At 49.6% G+C, this 16,783-nt stretch overlaps 1 protein-coding gene across 2 annotated transcripts in view; it reads left to right on the top strand.

Annotated features, from left to right (window-relative positions):
- Positions 1–12,980, top strand: part of SUFU (SUFU negative regulator of hedgehog signaling) — a 91,112-nt gene extending 78,132 nt beyond the window's left edge. For both annotated transcript variants that reach the window (XM_032115818.1, XM_032115819.1), the window contains exons 11-12: positions 3,377–3,445; positions 6,618–12,980. In XM_032115818.1, coding sequence (XP_031971709.1) covers positions 3,377–3,445; positions 6,618–6,707 — 159 coding nt within the window. In that variant the 3' untranslated portion in view covers positions 6,708–12,980. The remainder of the gene's footprint in view (positions 1–3,376; positions 3,446–6,617) is intronic.
- Positions 12,981–16,783: the final 3,803 nt, after the last annotated feature.

The following is a 16,783-nucleotide window of genomic DNA, read 5'->3' as shown; positions in this document are numbered from 1 at the left end:
ATCCCAGAGGAAATTAAATTAGGTGCCTAGAGCAATGGCAGTCTGTCATGTTTATTTGCTGGGAATGTCACCTTTAATATTGTGCACATACAATGTGTGTGTGTTAATGTAATGGAGTATCATACTGTGCAGGAGCAGACACGCTACAAGAACTGGAAACGTGAACTCTTGTGAGTGAGGGGCGCTGAGATAGGATTGGATTTATTCTCAGCCTTCTTTGTAAGACTCACTCACCAGCACGAAGGTGGTTTTGCCAATTGCAGGTGTGGATAGCAGTCTGATCTATGTATGAGCACAGGTGTTGGTGCTCTTGGGCCGTTTTGATTGGGCTACTCCTAACAGCAGAAATCTTGTCTAGACGCGAATCCAGGATGACAATACTTCTTGCTTCCAAGCCCTCTTAAGCAGTTGGTGTCCTGCTGGCACATGCCTTCCCCCTGCATGCTCAGGAGAGTCCCAAGAGTGCCAGTTTCCTGTGTTGAGGGACGTGACTGCTTGTACATTTGGTTACACCTGCACTTTGGAGTCTCCCTTCTTCTCCAGGAAGGAAGGCAGGTCTCCCCAGCAGTGTGGGGTAGGAGAATTCGGGGTGGGGTTTTTTCTGACTTGGACTGTTAAGGACGGGCTCTGAGACACACACTGTGCGTGTGAATGTCACTGCAGCAGTTTGTCATTGCAGCCTGTGACGCCTGCCCTCCACCAAAGTTAACTGTCCATGCAGGGCTTGCAGAAGGTACTGCGATCTTTCCTCATGTGCTGCACAGAGCAGGCTGCCATTGCTTTGAGCTCCCAAATGCAGCTGAGCTGAGCTGTGGTCTCCTGTCTCGCTCCACTTGTCAGACCTTTCAGGGAGCCAGTTCAGCTCAGTACCTCAGTGGAATTTGTGCTTTTTTTTGGCTGGATTACCAAAATTCACTGAGAGAGGGCAGTGAGCTGTAGACGGGCTCAGCCATCTTAAGGCATTGCACCCCAGTTGCAGTGCTAGGCACAGTGCTCCACGTAGCTTCGTCCCTAGCCAAGACCTGACCTGTCCCCTCCTTCATTCTCTCTATCCTTTTCTGTTTACCCCTGCATACCCTGTCTTGTTTTCCTACAGCCTCAGAGCAGCTGGCTGCCTTGCACACATGGCTCCCATTTCTCTCCTGCCTGTGGCACCTTGGGAGCGCCCAGGGGTCTTCCTGCTGCGCTTGTCTTCTAGTATCCCTGCCAAAGCTGCAGCTCCTCATTCCTGCTCTGTCACCCATCCCAACCTCTGGCATTTTTGCTCATCCGTGGATGGCTGAATATTCATTTCCTCCTGGCCCGATTGCTGTGAATACCAATTCCTCCTCCTTTTTTCCGGCTGTTCTGTAGATTTTGATGTCTGCCAAATTGTTTTCATTCCCTCACCCCACTGCAGACTGCACCTCCGCAGAAAGCGATCCGCTCGGTGCAGAGCCCCAGCTCCCCACCCAGCCCTTCCTCCTGAGCTGAGCGATCAGGTTGCCCTCCTGCCTCCAACAGGGACAGACTTCTCCCTCCTCCTGCAAACAGCCAACAAATGAGTGTCTCCAGTTCAACAGGCACAAGAGTTGCAAGCCCCTGCAAGGAGACTGCAGCAGTTTGCGTTGGCACTGCGTGTTTCAGTGCAATGTTCCTCAGCTTGCCAGTCTGCAGATTGGTGCCAGGTTGCAGAGTCCTGTCCAAAGCAGCAAGCTCCTGGCTCCAAGCTGAAGCAGAGTTTTTTCAGGCTCGAGGTATGATCAGAAAGGCCTGATAAAGGTGCCTGCATTCATGCTGAGCAGCTTGGTCATAAGCCCTGGCCTGGAGCCTGCTGCAGGTTGAAGCTAAGTGAAGAGGTGAATGTAGTGGAGAGGGGAGTTTGTGGTTCCCTCATCCCCCAGGAAATCTGTGTGTAGTGGCAGCAGCATGGCAATATTGAGGGGAGAAGACTGCAGACACCTTGGATTTAGATTTGGTGGTTTTTTGATCTCCTCTCTTGCCCAACAAAAGAAGAAAGGGAAACCAGGGTCTTCCCTTTCTCTTTCTGTCCATCAGTCCTGCTTATGTGTTGCCAAAATGGAGCCCAGAGGCTTCCACTTGCCCATGGCATCCTGGCAGTCACTCGCTCTCCACTGGTGTTACTGGCCCTAAGCAGCCAGTGAGCACAGGAGGTTGGCTTCCTGCAGAGCAGTGAGACAGCCTGGCTGCCCCTCTTCCAGATGTGAGGTGGAGAGCAGTGCAATTGGCCACTTAGCTCCACCAGTGTTTGGTGCTAGAACAGTCCCTTTTTTGAAGCACAGAGCTCATGGCTGGGAATAACAGAGAAAGAGAGAGTGAGAAAGGGGGCATGGGAATAGTGGGCTCTTCTGGATGGAAAGTAATGCCAGAGAGGAGGAAAGGGTGGACCAGAGGAAGGAAAGGAGGAGCAGGGGGAAAGAAACAAACCTATAGGCTAAAATGGGAATAATAATCCACTGGATGCTGCTGCAACCTAACTCCCAGGAATGCTGCTCCAAGGCCCCCTCACTGCGTGGGGATGTTTGCCTGGTCCTGCACTGCCGTCTCTGCTCCTGTGCCAAGCCAGCTGTCCTGCCTGGAGCTCTGGCCTTTACGGCTGTTGTGAAGAGGGCAGGATGTGTTTGCTTTTGCCTATCACGTATTTTTTTAAAGAGGGTGGGAGTTCCTCTGCTTGAATTCCCGGGGCTGATTTCTCCTGTGATGTCTCTGGTTTCTGTGACTTAGGGGACTACATGGAGTTGGGGTCGTGGTGCTCATCTGGGACTTTTGACTTGACAGCAGCTGTTTTGGACTGCTTCATGCTTGCCAGCCTGGCTTTGAGATGGGCCAAAGCTTTCCCAGCACAGGCACACAGGATGGGCCTCACATGGGCACTTCTGGGAGCACTTCCCATACCCAGCATCTGGTTCACATGAACAATGTGCTGTACTGGGGTCAGGCCCTTCCCCATGCCCAGAGCACCAGTTCTGTATGGGTCTCTGGCTCTTCCTATGCTGCTATTTCCTGATTAAACTGTGAGCTTAACTTCAATGGATCAGATGAAAAGTGGCCGTCTCCTACTGTCTCTACAACAGTTGTTATCTTGACCCTTTTTCCTCCTTCCCCACTCTTTCTGTCTAAATCTGAGCCTCTAATTTTAGACTGAGGAAGATAATTGAGGGTCAAAAAAGATTGCTGTATAATTTCAACTTTTTTTCAGTGGTTGGGGTGGAAGACAAAGTTAGGAGCTTCTTGCCCTTAAGCCTTTGAATTGTGGGAAAGAAGGACATAGGAGGAGTGAGTTGGTACAGTCTGCTCTCTGTAGAAGTCATGCTGTTCCTTGCAATTAGCTAAAACTAAGAGTGTAAAGGCATAAATTACTGTATTTCCTTTGCAGATCCTATTGACTGAAGAGTTCGTAGAGAGAATGCTGGAAGATTTAGAGGATCTGAATTCTCCAGAGGAAGTAAGGCTGCAACATTCCTGTATCTTCCATGTACTGTCCCAGAGAGCTCAGCCCATCCTGCAGCTTGCCTTTGATCCTCCCCTCAGCCTGCAGGCTGCAGCCCTGCCCCATCCATAGACTTGAGGCCATGCTAAGCCTTCACATCTGCTGTGAACTACTGAGGCACTGAGAGAAGGGATTGCAAGAAATACAAGACAGGGATAGGTATTAAGGGAGACTCTGCGTTTTCATTTCCATCAGCATCTGTCCCAGCATGGTGTCTGAGCACCCTGAATCAAAGCAGTGCGGCCCCTGGGCCAGGTGGCAGGATTTCCTCCATGCCATGCATAGATAATGTCCTTGCCAGCAGCTCCTAGCACATCACCTTCTCTTCTTTCAGAAAGGCTGAAAGTGGTGGCAGCACATTTACTTTTGAACAATCTGTTGTATGGGCCTCCTTTTTTGGGTTTGGTAAGCAGGCAGGGCTGTTTCACATCTGCTACTTAGCCTTCACCTGCTGGCCCTGCACAGTGTGCAAAGAACCATCACCAGTCTGGAAGCATTACAGCAACAGCCAGGGGAGCTTTATAAAGCTGGTACTAAACTTCCCACTGCCATGTGATCTCTTCCTGGGGAACATTTAACACCCCGTCTCCCATGCATGCCATATAAATATTCTGCTCGACTTCAAAGAGCAGTGGCAGAAATGACATGTAATATTTTTAATCCCATTTCTTACAGCTCCCTGCAGACTCTAAAGAAACTTTCCTTGGCTTGTAGAGCAGCCCTCCCATCCCTTGCTCTGCTCCCCTTCCCCCAGGAAAATCTCAGGGCTCTAATTGTTTAATCCAGAGTTGACTTAATGCCAGGGTGTTCTTCACTGTGTGAGTGAGGGGAGCACGCTGCTGGCTGTGCAGTGACTTTCAGGCCAGCTTTTATCCAGTTAAACCTAATCCAAAGCTCATTTTTGCTAGTGACATGGAAGCCCGGAGCACTTTGGTTTGAAGGCCATTTAGTGAAGGCTTTGGACGGCTCATGTTCCTTCGCTGTCCACTGAGGCAAAGAGCATGGCAGCTCCTGGCACAGCAACCGGGTGTTCGGTTCCGACTCACTGTGACTTTGCTGAATTAAAAAGTGAAAAATAAACAAATGCAAAAGATGACTTCTCCAAGAGGATTGCTTTGGAACCACTGCTGTTTATAAAAAGGAAAATACTTGAGATGAAATGTGATCTTTCAGCATCCAGATTCCTCCAAGGATTTGTAATTTGCAGGATCCCGGGTTGGGCCAACTGAAAGCATTCCCCAGCAGCCCTGACTGTTGTTGATGATGTTCATGTGGTAGAACGAAGTGCTGTGAGGAGTCTTTCCTTTGCTGCATAAAGAGCCACCTGTGTTAAGTGAAATTAAGTGAAATAATCTGTCTGAGTATCTTTAGCATGTTTTTCACATGTCCTAGACAGCGAACTCAGAATTCCCTGGGCAGTGCAGGGCCAGCAGATTACACAGTGCAAGCTATACCCTGGGTTTGAGTTTATGAAAACCATAAATGGGACTTGAGCTGTTTGTTTCCTAGAGGATAATGAACAGGCATTTGGGGTAGCCTCTATCCTGAAGAATCCTCCTGCTGTGTCCCCAGATCATGGGTCAGACCATGAACCACCAGCCCAGCATATTTAGGTCAATGGATACCAACTGCAGGTTACCCTCATGGGCAGCTGCAAATGGAGCAAGGTCAGGAGCAAATTCATGTTAGAGACAACCTTGCTGTGGAGCAGACAGCTGGAGGGGATCTCCTTTAGCAGGAACCTCACACTGAGCCTGTCTTAATGTCCATCAGAAACAGGGTGCTTATGGGAAGAAGACCAAGTAATTTGATAAAGACTGATGATTTGCAAGTTGCTGTCCCCTTGTGCCAGCTCTCTCATTCAAACACCCCCTGGGAAGCCTCTGGTACTGCTGGCCTCAGTCTGAGGACTCTCCTAGGAGAGGACCACTGCACCCATAATCACTCTGAATTAGCCACCTCCAGGGCAGATTGTCACTGGTGGTGTTGGGTCCCTGTGAGATTCCTCCCTGGGAGTCCCATCAGGGTGTCAGGGAGTATTGTAGGGCGAGGCAGTGCAACACCAGGTGCAGAATAGTTTTGAAAACAAAATGATTCTGCAAACAGGCTTCCAGAGCTATCCCCCATGGGGTTTGGGTCCTCAGGCTGAGCACTGGGATTGCATGAAATGCCTATGCAGAACTGGTTGCCATTCAGCTGTGGATGGGGCATATTTGTAGCCTAAGAGATTCCACCCCACACCTTCCACCCCCACCCCAGAGCTGTGTTTGAGAGACCTTTGTCAATGCTTGGTCACTGGCCATGTGGTTGTGAGAAGGGCTGGTGGTAAGGCTCCTTGGAGCTCTGTCCGTGCATGGTTGTGTTTGGGTTGATGTTGGGGTGACTTCCTAGCCTAAGGAGTGGCATCAGGATGGGACCAGTGGACTTGCCTTGTTTGGGAAACATTGGCCACAGACAGTGCTGTGTAAACCAGACTGGGGCAAAAAAATCTCCCTTCTGTGTGCTTCAACCAGTGTTTGCAAAACAGCCTGAGCAGGTGAGTGCCTGTGTGAGCACAAGGCGTTGTAGAGCTCTGCGAGGCCTTTGTGCCAGAGATGGGAAGGACTGGAGCAGGAATGCTGTGCAGGCACATTGGCTCTCCCCAGCCAGGGCAGCACAGTTTGCCTGGCATCCAGCAGAGCTGTGATGGCTCACCTACATTCCACCCTGAATGAGGAGGGGTTTCAGACCTGCCCTAAGTCTCCCTTTAAAGCAAATGTGGGCTCTGGGGGCTGGGCTGGGTGAAAGGAGAGGGACATGGTTAGATAGGAGGGAAGACACTTCTGCAGATCTTCACAGAGGTTGGGAAGGGGAAATGGTGATGGGGGCAGAAACCCTCCAAAATTCATCTGATGAAATAAACAGCGCTTGGGCTGAAAGCTCAGAACTTTCCTTTGGCAGCTGAGACAGGCCACATTATCTAATGTCCACTGCTGTCCAAAACATACTGATGGGGAAATGTTTTCTTAGTGGCCTCTTGTTTTAAAAGATAATAATAACATGGGGCTGCCTGCCTTTGCAACAATTTTGTTTTTTCTGTGCAGATTGCAGTGATACACATTAACTGGTTCTCTTTACTGTCTTACAGTTTAAACTTCCAAAGGAGTACAGCTGGCCTGAAAAGAAACTGAAAGTTTCCATCTTGCCAGATGCCGTGTTCGACAACCCACTGCATTAGAGCTGAATTACACTCTTCTAACAACTGGGAGAGCCAAGTTACTGTCCATTACCCAGTGACTCACAGGATAATTAATGCAGTAAAAACTCTGCCTGCAAATAAAAAGAGTTTGCTGCACAACCACTGCAAACAGAAGAGGAACTACTCAGCACCAGCCCAGACTGAACTGAGCCCTTTCCTTTATCCCTCCCAAGGCTGAACTCTCTGGGAACAGCCTGCGTATGTGTGAGTGTGAGTGAGAAATATTTAACTATGAAAATTAGTAGTAAGAATCCTTTCTCTCTCCTAGCTGCAGAACTCCCCTCTGCCTTAGCCCAGGGTGTAGACACTCTGCACGCCTGTATTTACACATACATTTCTGCCAGGTGCGAGCCTATAATCCATGGATTAAATGTTCTTTACGTGACTCTGGAGTCCTTTTGTTAGCCAAACTTTTACTGACTGCAGAACTGTTCTTCCATGTGCTATTTTTTTTTCTCTTTTCAGAAACGGAATGGTATTTCCCCTGTTTAAAGGAGGCCAAAAGCTCACATGCTTGAAGCTGAACAGATTTAAGGATGAACTTTCTAGTTCAGTCAAGAAAAACAAATCCAGATCCTCCCTGCCCTCAAATTAGGCATGTTTTTTAAGTGTTGGTCTTGGTGCTATTAGCTATGGTATCGCTGCAAACAGAGGCAACTTTATTCTCGTGCATCCTGTCCTTGTGCCTGAACCCCAGGGAAGGTCACAACCTCTGGTTTTGCACAAGCAGGAGGAAGAAGGCTACCGGGGCGGGGGAGATCTCCTGTTTACAGTGTGTTTATCTTTAAAGAGATACTGTCAAGTATTTTTTCCTTGCTATTGTACAGAATTTGAGAAGCTAGAAAGGATCATTTGTTCACAGGGACAACTTCAGCAGCTCTGCAGGATAGGGGGCTGCTTGAAAGCTTATGAAGTGGAGATCTCTGCTGCCCTGGCATAACAGAGAGGAGACTCAGCCTCAATGAAGCCAACTATTCTCCCTGTTCCAGCAGGGTTGTGCCCTAGTGCAGCTCCCTTTTCCCCTCTAGCTTTGCTGTGGTGGCTCTTATTGCTGACCTTCCTTTTTTCAGATAGGTTTGAACTGTAAAGCATCAAAACCAGTGTGCAAAGACACTCTCTCTAGATCCCTGTGGCTTCCTCCTTGGAGCAAAACATGTGCAGAGGAGCCGGTCTCTGCAGTGCCAGGTTGTGTCTCTGCATCAGCTGCTGGCCCTGTGGATACGCTGCAGCAAACCACCGCAGGCTTTACCCCCTGCTGCTGCTGCAGGTTGTTTCTGATGCATATTCCCCAGCCTTCCTCTGCCCATTGTCTTTTGGTGACAACTCTTCACTCCTTGTCAGGGGAGGTGCAGCTTTCCTTCCACCCCTTTCTGCCTACAAGATAACTTGGTGGTTTATGCACAGTTGCTGTGTGATCCTAATACAAGTATAACAAAAGCTTTTAACACTGAACTCCCCATATCAAACAGCAAAGTCCAGGATGCCTCACAGTACCCCAGGGTTGGTTTTGTGTTTGTTTTCTGATTTAATTTCTTCCCAGCACAGTCAGCTTTGATGTTTTCTGCATATATTTGAGGCCAGTTAATGTTGGTCAAGAAGCAGAGCTAGGAGCCACAAAGCTTTCCTTGGACTTGCTACAGAATTCCTCTGTGGCCTCAGGCGAGTCACTCAATGTCTCTCTGTGCAGAGAGGGTGACTGTTGACTAGAGGGCTGTAGGACCTACCGAAGCATGCCAGGGTTTGCAGGGGAGGGCGTGCTTTGTGTACAAAGTAGTATTTGTATTATTATAATTGTTTTTATATTATAATTTAAGGCAGGCCAAATGCAGGGTCCAACACTGCTCTGCAGAACCTTCCTTTCTGCAAAGCTATGAAAGCAATTTACATGTAAATGAGTTTGTCATTTTGTCTGAACTCAGAGGATCATCTTAAAATCCTGCTGTGAAAGAACAAACTTTCAGATATCTGCATGTGCCAGCCAGAGTGATTTCTGTGCTGTGGCAGGCTGCATTCATCCATGGGATCTCTTGGCCAGTTTTCATTGTCCTGGTTAGCGCTAAGCATCCCTTCTGCATTGTAGATGTATGTGCAGGGGATAGCGTGGGTGAGAAAGCGGCATGAAAACCTACCAGTCCAGCTTCAAAAACACCGTGCCCAAGTGTCCCACCTCAAGATAATGGGCAAACAGATGGTTGTGGAGGTGGGGGAAAGGCAAGGGCAGCAACTACAATTTTGTCCCAAAGCCATCCAACAGTAGCCCATGGATGCTCTTGTACGAGCTTGCTGGGGGTGCCGCAGCAGAGCTGGCCTGTTGCCACGGTGCTGGCTGCTCTTCCTCGTTTCCAGATGCTAGCTCTCATTAAAAGGAGCTTAAAATCCACATCTTTGTGGAGAAGGGACATTTGGAAGGTCAATTGTTGCTGTTCCTGCAGAGATCAGCACAGGGCAGAGAGAAGTCCATCAGACCCTCTCTGGGCTCTGACACACATCTGGAAAGCTTGGGACCTCCTGCCCTGTGAACTCTTCAAGCCGTCACAGCAGGGATGTGGTGCTGTATGCAGGGAAAGCACCTCCTCCAAGCTGGCTTGTGCTCCAGTTCTGCCTTTCTCATGCAAGTGTTTTCCTCACCATACTTACTCTCATCAGATGCTCTGGGCTGGGTTTCCATTGACTTCAGAGGGAGCACACTGAATGCATGTGATAATCCACCCAGTATCCTTGTGTGTGTGTGTGTATTTTTGTTCCATGTCATGTATTTATATATAGTTCTGTGTATTTGAGTTATGAACAGGTGGCATGCCAGAAATCTCTATTTCTGAGACACTTTCTCACAGATCTTTGCTGGTAGCCACATAACAATTGAGGGGGGAAGGCTTGAAGGGAAGGAAGTGAAATCTTCCTATTTAGGTAAGGGGGGAAATATTAGACAAATAATTGCTAAAATAGAATTCTGTATCTTATTGTTAGAGCAACTACGAGAAGCTGGTGGAAGTCAGCCCTTAAGCTCCCTGGTTGTGTCGCTGCCTCTCAGCAAGTTATCTAGGAGTAAGAAAGTTGCAGTTACTCAGTATCGTGAAGAGCTGTGCACCCACAGGACATCCCCTCATGATTCACATCAAGTTTGCAACCATGCCAAAGGCTTACTCATTGGCAAGTAAATGAGATGTGAAGTTTGGTTATTTTCTTCTTGGGGCAAGAGGACATGTCTGTGTGTGAAAGAAATGGAAAAGAAACCTTTGTATTTTAGTGAGCAAGTAGTTTGAAAGAGGGAAGTGCATCAGTGTTAATAAATGCCATGGTGTTTTTCTAGCCCAAACCTGCTGAGATGGTAGGTGCACTGGTGCTGATGTTTTTCTACATTGTGTAGAAGGCCTGAAGCAGGTTTGTATGGAACCAAACCCTGTGAGGCTTGTGTTGGCCAAAGACAGTGACCTGGATGGAAATGAAAGCAGTTTAGAGGCAGTAAGTACAGGCTTTCTCCCTCCTGAAGAAATCTGGCAATGCAGGGCAATTTGGATATTTGGAAAGATGAACAGCCTTGAAAATCCAACATGTGACAGCAATTCTGAAACAGGAGAAGTCCTAAAAGCCAGGGCTACTCTCTCTTTCTCAATTTCTGATTAAAAACAGGACAAGGAATGTATAATTTCAGTATTAAAGTATGTAGGGTGTGATCTGAGCAGAGCAGTCAGTCTTGTAGCTGCTGTGACTGTATTTTCAGTGGCTTAGAAAGGTGGTGCCTGCTGTGTCTAATTCTTTGAGGACGGTATATATTGGTTTTACTCTATGTGGAATTGCCAACAGTGATTTGAAATTATATTCTGATGCTCTTCACTTCAAATATTCAGTTGCTCTTGGGTGGCTTTTGAAATTACACTATCAGGTCATCAAATGGTCTTGGGAGAAGTGAGAGTTGTGTTGTTTTTCATCTGGGACCAATAGAAATATTTTTTAAAAACCCAAAACACTTGAAAGCAATGCTTGTCTCTTCCCTCCTCCTAGGTTGGCATCCAGAGTCCATGTCCTGCTTTTCCAGCTTGTATCTGGCCAGGGCAAGGCAGCATCACGTCAGGTGGGGAGAAAAGCTTCAGGCCAGAGGAAACCCTTAGACCCATGTGTCCAATTTTCCCCTAGCCCATGGCCTTGCACCTTCTGGCTCCACTGTATCAAGTCATGGGCTTCAGCCCCTGCTCTGTTGCAGCCAGGTGAGGAGGGGCTCCAGCACCAGGAGAGCCCTTCCACCTCTCAGGGACTTGGTCCTCTAAGTGACTGCCCTCCCCTGAGAGAACACATTGTGCCTTAATTTTTCCTGTGAGTGAAGCTGCAAGGGCAGACGAACTGTCGCGCAACCAAGAATTTCTTTCTGTGCATCTGTCCCTATCGATAAATGCCAGCCTGCACAGCAGCCAGACTGTATCCAAAACAATCTAAAAATCCACATTTGCCTGTGGGGTTCACCTCTTAAGGTTTTAAAGCTGGATTTAGGGCTCTCAACCTAACAAGCTCTCTTTCAACCTACTATTTTTATAACATTTTCTTCTGTTGTGCAGCATCTGCTTGTTCTCTTTTCTTTTAGAAAAACCCAACCCTTGTGTTTGACATGAGTCCAAAATTTCAAATGGAGAATAGGCCTGAGGTTGCAAATGTGTTTTAAACCTGGTCCCGTATCGACTTGTCTCTCAGGCAGTGAACCTGTCGTGTATCGTGCTTCACCACCTCTTCATTTCTACCATGATTCTGTTTCCTCTAAAGTTGCTGACAGACCATAAAATCATCATAAGTGGCACATCAGTTCACAAATGTCATTTCTAGTCTGCTGTGAAGGGGCTGCCCCATCCCTTTCCCTCACTGGAAGATCATGGCATCGTTCACCATTTGGCTCGTGGAGCCCCAAGAGCAGGAGAGGAATATCAGCCCAGGAAGGGCTGCACATGGCAGATGTGGCCTGTTGTTTTTAAACTGTCCTGATGCTGTGCCTGCCCTCTTTAAAAAGATGAAGAGAGAGAGAAAAAAACCCAACCTCGAAAAGCCAGAGGAAAATTTCCTGCTGATTGTCGTGTTTTGCAAACACTGGTCTTTTCTCTTGCCCTCTCCCTCCACTCCCAACGAGGCTGGAGATGAAAATGGCTCCTTTGTTCCTTTCCCTGGGGCCCAACTGCAGCGAAAGTGCGGCTCCGGAAACTGTCCACTGCACGAGCAGCGAGGGTGGGAGGGACTGAGCTGTCACCGTATGCGGTGGGTCCTACATAAACACGGCACGTTGACAATGCCCCGAGCAGGATGGGAGCAGAAGGGCTCTGTGGTGCTGGTGATGAGGCTCCTGTGCCGTTCTTCCTGCAGAAGCAAGTGGGATGCAAAACCCACAGGGGCTGAGGAAGGGGAGGTGGGTATGAGTGGCCATGTTGTCCTGGTAGGGACTGATCACAGGCAGGGGGGCCTCTGGGCTTTTGGCTTTCCCCAAAGTGGGAATTTGCAGCCCCATGGAAGCAGGCAGCATCCCACAAGGGGCTTGTAGTGATGCCCTGGCCCCACACACTGGGATGCTCCTTGCACCCATCCAGCCCTGTAGTCCTGGTACTCTGAGTTTAGCCATGGTCATGCTCCAAACCCAAGCTTAGTCTTTCAAAACCCTTCTGTTGTCCAGCCCAAGCTGGACACACCAACTTTTCCCTTTCTTTAAAGGGATGGAGGTTTTGCCTCTCGCTGGAGACACTACTTGTTTTGTGTGCTGAACGGTTTCTGCAAATCCTGGAGCAAAGGCAAGGTTCCCAGGGCAGGGGACACATGGGTGACTGGGACCACAGCGAACCCTGACCTCTGGGGCTGTCCTTGCAGCCCAGAGGTGAACCTGTCAGTACTTCAGCCGTGTGTCTGTGTCTGTGTGTGTGTGTGTGTGTGTGTGTGTGTGGTCTGTGGGCGCAGGGGTCATGTGGATGGAGGAGCCCCAGGACACTCCTGACAGGGGGCTGGAAGGAGCCTGTGTTTCTGTGGCCGGTGTACCCGTACCTTGTAGATGGCCTTTCTTCCCTCTCCCCTCTTCCTTTTTTTTATAAAAGACAAAAAACAAATGGAAAGCTAAACTAGCAGAGGTTTTTAAATATTTTATATTAGTTTCTAATGTAAATTCTTACATTGTTATTGCAGTGCTGGGTGTGTTTCGCCTGCACATGACTTTTTGTAATATTTTTGTGAATCACTAAACTTTTTTTTTTCCTCCCGTGTAGTCTAAGTGCATTAAAGGTATTTGCAGAATGGTCAGTGTCCTTCTCTGCGGGCAACATGGTGGAACCGACTGTCTCCTGCTCGGCTCTGCGACTCCTTTGGCAGCTCCTTCTCCTCACTGACACCTTCTTGCCCTGCTCCCAGGGAAACAGAGTCTCTTGCCCAGACCTCTGAAGTACAAGTGTGGGAGGGAAAGGGATCTTTTTTCCCCAAAAAAATCAGCAAAGGGACTGGTCCCAGGACCTGCCAGGTTCAGCATCTTCCATGAACATCTGCTGGTAAAACCCCTTGAGTCAAGGCAGCCCGAGTGCCCTAACAGCCAGGGTTTTCCATGCTATTTGCACAAGCTGGAATGGGGAGTGCTTGCACGTGGGTCGAAGGATGCAGCCAGTTGGCCGAGGGATGGCATCCTCATCCACCGGCAGCGGAAGGAGGGAGCTGGGGTGAGTGTCAGGTCAGGTCCGTGTTCCGGTGCTCTGCCAAGTGCCTCCTGGCTTCAGTGGGATTTGTGGGGGTGTGGATGTGTGCACAGAGACCGAATATGTCGGAGAAGAGACACAGCAAACACTTATGAAAAAATATTACTGAGCTAATGTTGCAATGATTTCCCAGTAACGCAGAACGATTTTGCAGTAATCTTTTTACACTTCTCAGTAATAAATGCCTTTAAGGCCAGAGAGAAAGGGTGGAATATCTGGGCAGAGGGGGAAGGGAGATCACAGTGCTCAGAGGAAGGATGACAGGGAAAGGAAAGGATGGATAGAGAGCCAAAATCCAGCTTTAGGCAGGTTTTGCTCTTGCTCTTTGCAGGTGTTATCTCAGCCCGCCCTGCATCAAAAAGGGAGCAATCGGCAGAAAGGGTTTCTGTGAGGATTTCTTTTCCTTTGAAGTTTGGAGTGAAAACCATCCTTTCCCTAAGAACCTGTCCCACAGCTGCATCCAGACACAAACTGTCCCAGCCCCAATGCAAAGCAGTGGCATGTCCAAGCTCTGCCAGTGCAGAACAGCCCCTGCTGGACATGCCAAAGAGAACATCACCATAGCTTGGCCAGGTTTCACCATCTCACTTGAGGAAATCTTGGTCAGCTGGGTTCCCCAGTGAGGTTATTTACCCAGAGAGGGGCTTGTGGGGAGAGAGGCCACCCATAGCTGGTTCTTTGGCCCAAGACCTCCTCACACCTCTTGCCTTCCCAGTTTTTGAAGCATATGCAAGCACAGGGCCGCCCCTTTAGGACATCTCAGCAAGGACGGCAGAGCCAGACCAGCAAGGGACCCCACGTAGTGCTGGGAACCCTCATTGCCAGCCACTTGGTTAATTTAATTAATGAATTAAACGATCCACTTTTGCCTTTCCTGTGGTGGCCAGGCAGTGCCCCCTTTGCAGCAGTGCATCCCAGCTAATTCCTCTGTTCAGCCTCAAATCCAGAGGGGACCGTGGAGCTGTGGCACAGTGGGGTGCCCCTCTCCTGCTGGCACCCTTCCCCCAAGGCCCAGCACCAGCATGGCTGTGCCCAGCCTGGGCAGCCTCGCCGCTCTGCCTCCACCCCAGCCAAAAGCACCTTCGGGCAGTGAATTTAATTAAGGTTTCTGAAAAGCAGTGTCTGGGAGCCCCTCCTGGATCTGCGGCTCTGAACTTCATTAGGAGCGGTTTGTTGCTAATAATGCCAGCAGCTTCTCTAATTAATAATGGAAGGACTGTGAGCAGATGCCAAGCCAGGAGAGGGAAGGGATTTGTTTGTTTATTTCGCTCCTCTCTTGGTGTTTTTTTTCTAGAGTGTGGAGAGAGGGCTGGGGCTCATTTCCCATCTGAAAAGTGAATGGCAGTGCCTGGGAACCTCAGTGGGGAAGAGGGTGCACCTGTGAAGCTGAAGAGGGAGATGGGGTGGGGTGGGAGATGGGCCCCCATGGGTGGAACAAGGGACCATCCCCCATGGCAAGGGGCTCCTTCTCCCGTGGTGCTCCCTGCCCACCCAGGACAGAGCCAACATGGCTGGACTTGGGTACCCAGGGATAGTTCTGACCCCCAACCCCTCCCAAAGCATCACCCCCACAGCATGTCCCTTCCCATGGCACATCCCCATCCCATGGCATGTCCCCTAGCCCACGGCAGGATGTTACAGGCATGAGGAGGAGATATTTTCCATGCTTTAGCCCTCTGGACCACAAGGATGTGTCTTAAAACACCCAGAAATGCAGGCTCACAGGGGATGAGCGCAACAGGTCCCTTTGGATTTTTCTTTTTCCCTTCTTTTTCCCTCGTTTCTCTCCTCCTTGCTGTCTCTCCCAGCTAATGTTTGTGGCACAGCTGGCCACAGCAGCACCTCGGTGCAGCAAAAAGCTCCTGATACAACCCAGTGCACAGGACCCAACACGTTAATGTCCAGTGCTCCTGGGGGCCCTGTGGCCAAGCCATGACCGGAAAGGGTCCCGGAGCAGCCAGGCTTGGCCAGATCCTGCTGCATCCCTCCAGCACAGGACAAGCACCCCCAGCCCTACAGCCAAGCCCTGGGGACACCAGGGAGCCAGCAAGCATTGTCCCATTGCTTGTCACAGCCTCAGGTCTGGCACAGGAAACCAGGACCTGGCAGGAGTGGGAGGAGACTGTAGGGAAGCCCCCTGCATGCCCCAGCTCCCTGTCTAGGCATCCATGGTGTGCCCAAAACCTCCAGCTTCTCCAGATAGTTTTTGGAACAACTGTTCCTGCTGTCAGGCAGGGTTAGCACTGGGTAAAAAAATGGCCTTACCTTGCCCTGTCACCTCATAGCTCACAAGAACTGAAGCAGTGCTTGGACAGGCCACAGCAGCTCGGCCAGAGTGGCCTCAGTGTGGGCTTTGTCCCCTCTGTCCCCTCCATGCCCCACCACTCACCTGCCACAGGGCAGCACTGCCTGCAGCCTCATTTCAGGCAGCAGCCATTGCCACAGTGGCTTTCCAAAAAAGCATACCTCAGGTTTGGTTTTGTTTTTCCCAGGGGAAGAGTATTTTTAATGCCCTTTCCCATCATTTCCTCAGACTTTCCACACTCTGGCCACAAATCATAACCCGCTGGAGGGCAACGAGCAGGGCTGTCCTGTGCTGGAGATGCTCCTGCTGCTGGAGACGGGGTAAAACCACTTTGGAAGGGCTGGACAGCAGAGAGCAAAGGAAACGGCATGGTTAGATATTAAAAAATCTCCAGGATTGTCCAAGGCCAACATGACCTGGGAAACCCAACTTGTCACCCGGGCTGGGATCATCCCTGTCTGCTTAATGCACAAATCCCTTCTCTGGCTGTTAAAAACGCTGGAGCAATCACAGGGCCATGGCACTTCATATGTCCCACTTGATTTTTGAACAGGAAAATTATCAGAAGCTTGCAGCAAAAGGAGAAACATAAAGGCAAAGGGGCTCAGGAGTGGAGGGGCGGCTGGGCCGTGTGACAGGGAGCATCCCCGGGGGCACAGGGCGGTGTGGCAGCCTGCCCAGCCCCAGCACAGCCAGCTGAACAATACTGTGAGGTGTTGGGAACAAGCTCGGCAGTGGGAATCCCAGTCCTCGCCTTAAAAGGAGATTTCAGGGAATGATTTTATTGGAAAATTGTTTTCTGATTATTCAGCTTGTTGAAAGCTTCATTTCATTATATGCAACATGGTGGGAGAGGGGCTTCGGCTGCACAGGAACAGCAATGGCCAAGGATGTTTTCATGTGATTCTAGTCCAGAAAAGCCCATTAAATCATCGCGTTTTACCTCCTGTGTTTGCAGACCAGAGAATGTCCCCCAACTCCTCTCACACTGAGCCCAATAACTTGTGGTTTTGATTCAAGCGGGCGGCCCAGGACGACGTCCTGTCTCG

Source organism: Corvus moneduloides, chromosome 8, assembly GCF_009650955.1.
Source record: "Corvus moneduloides isolate bCorMon1 chromosome 8, bCorMon1.pri, whole genome shotgun sequence".
Lineage (NCBI taxonomy): Eukaryota > Metazoa > Chordata > Aves > Passeriformes > Corvidae > Corvus > Corvus moneduloides.
This window is presented reverse-complemented; position numbering and strand designations above follow the sequence as displayed.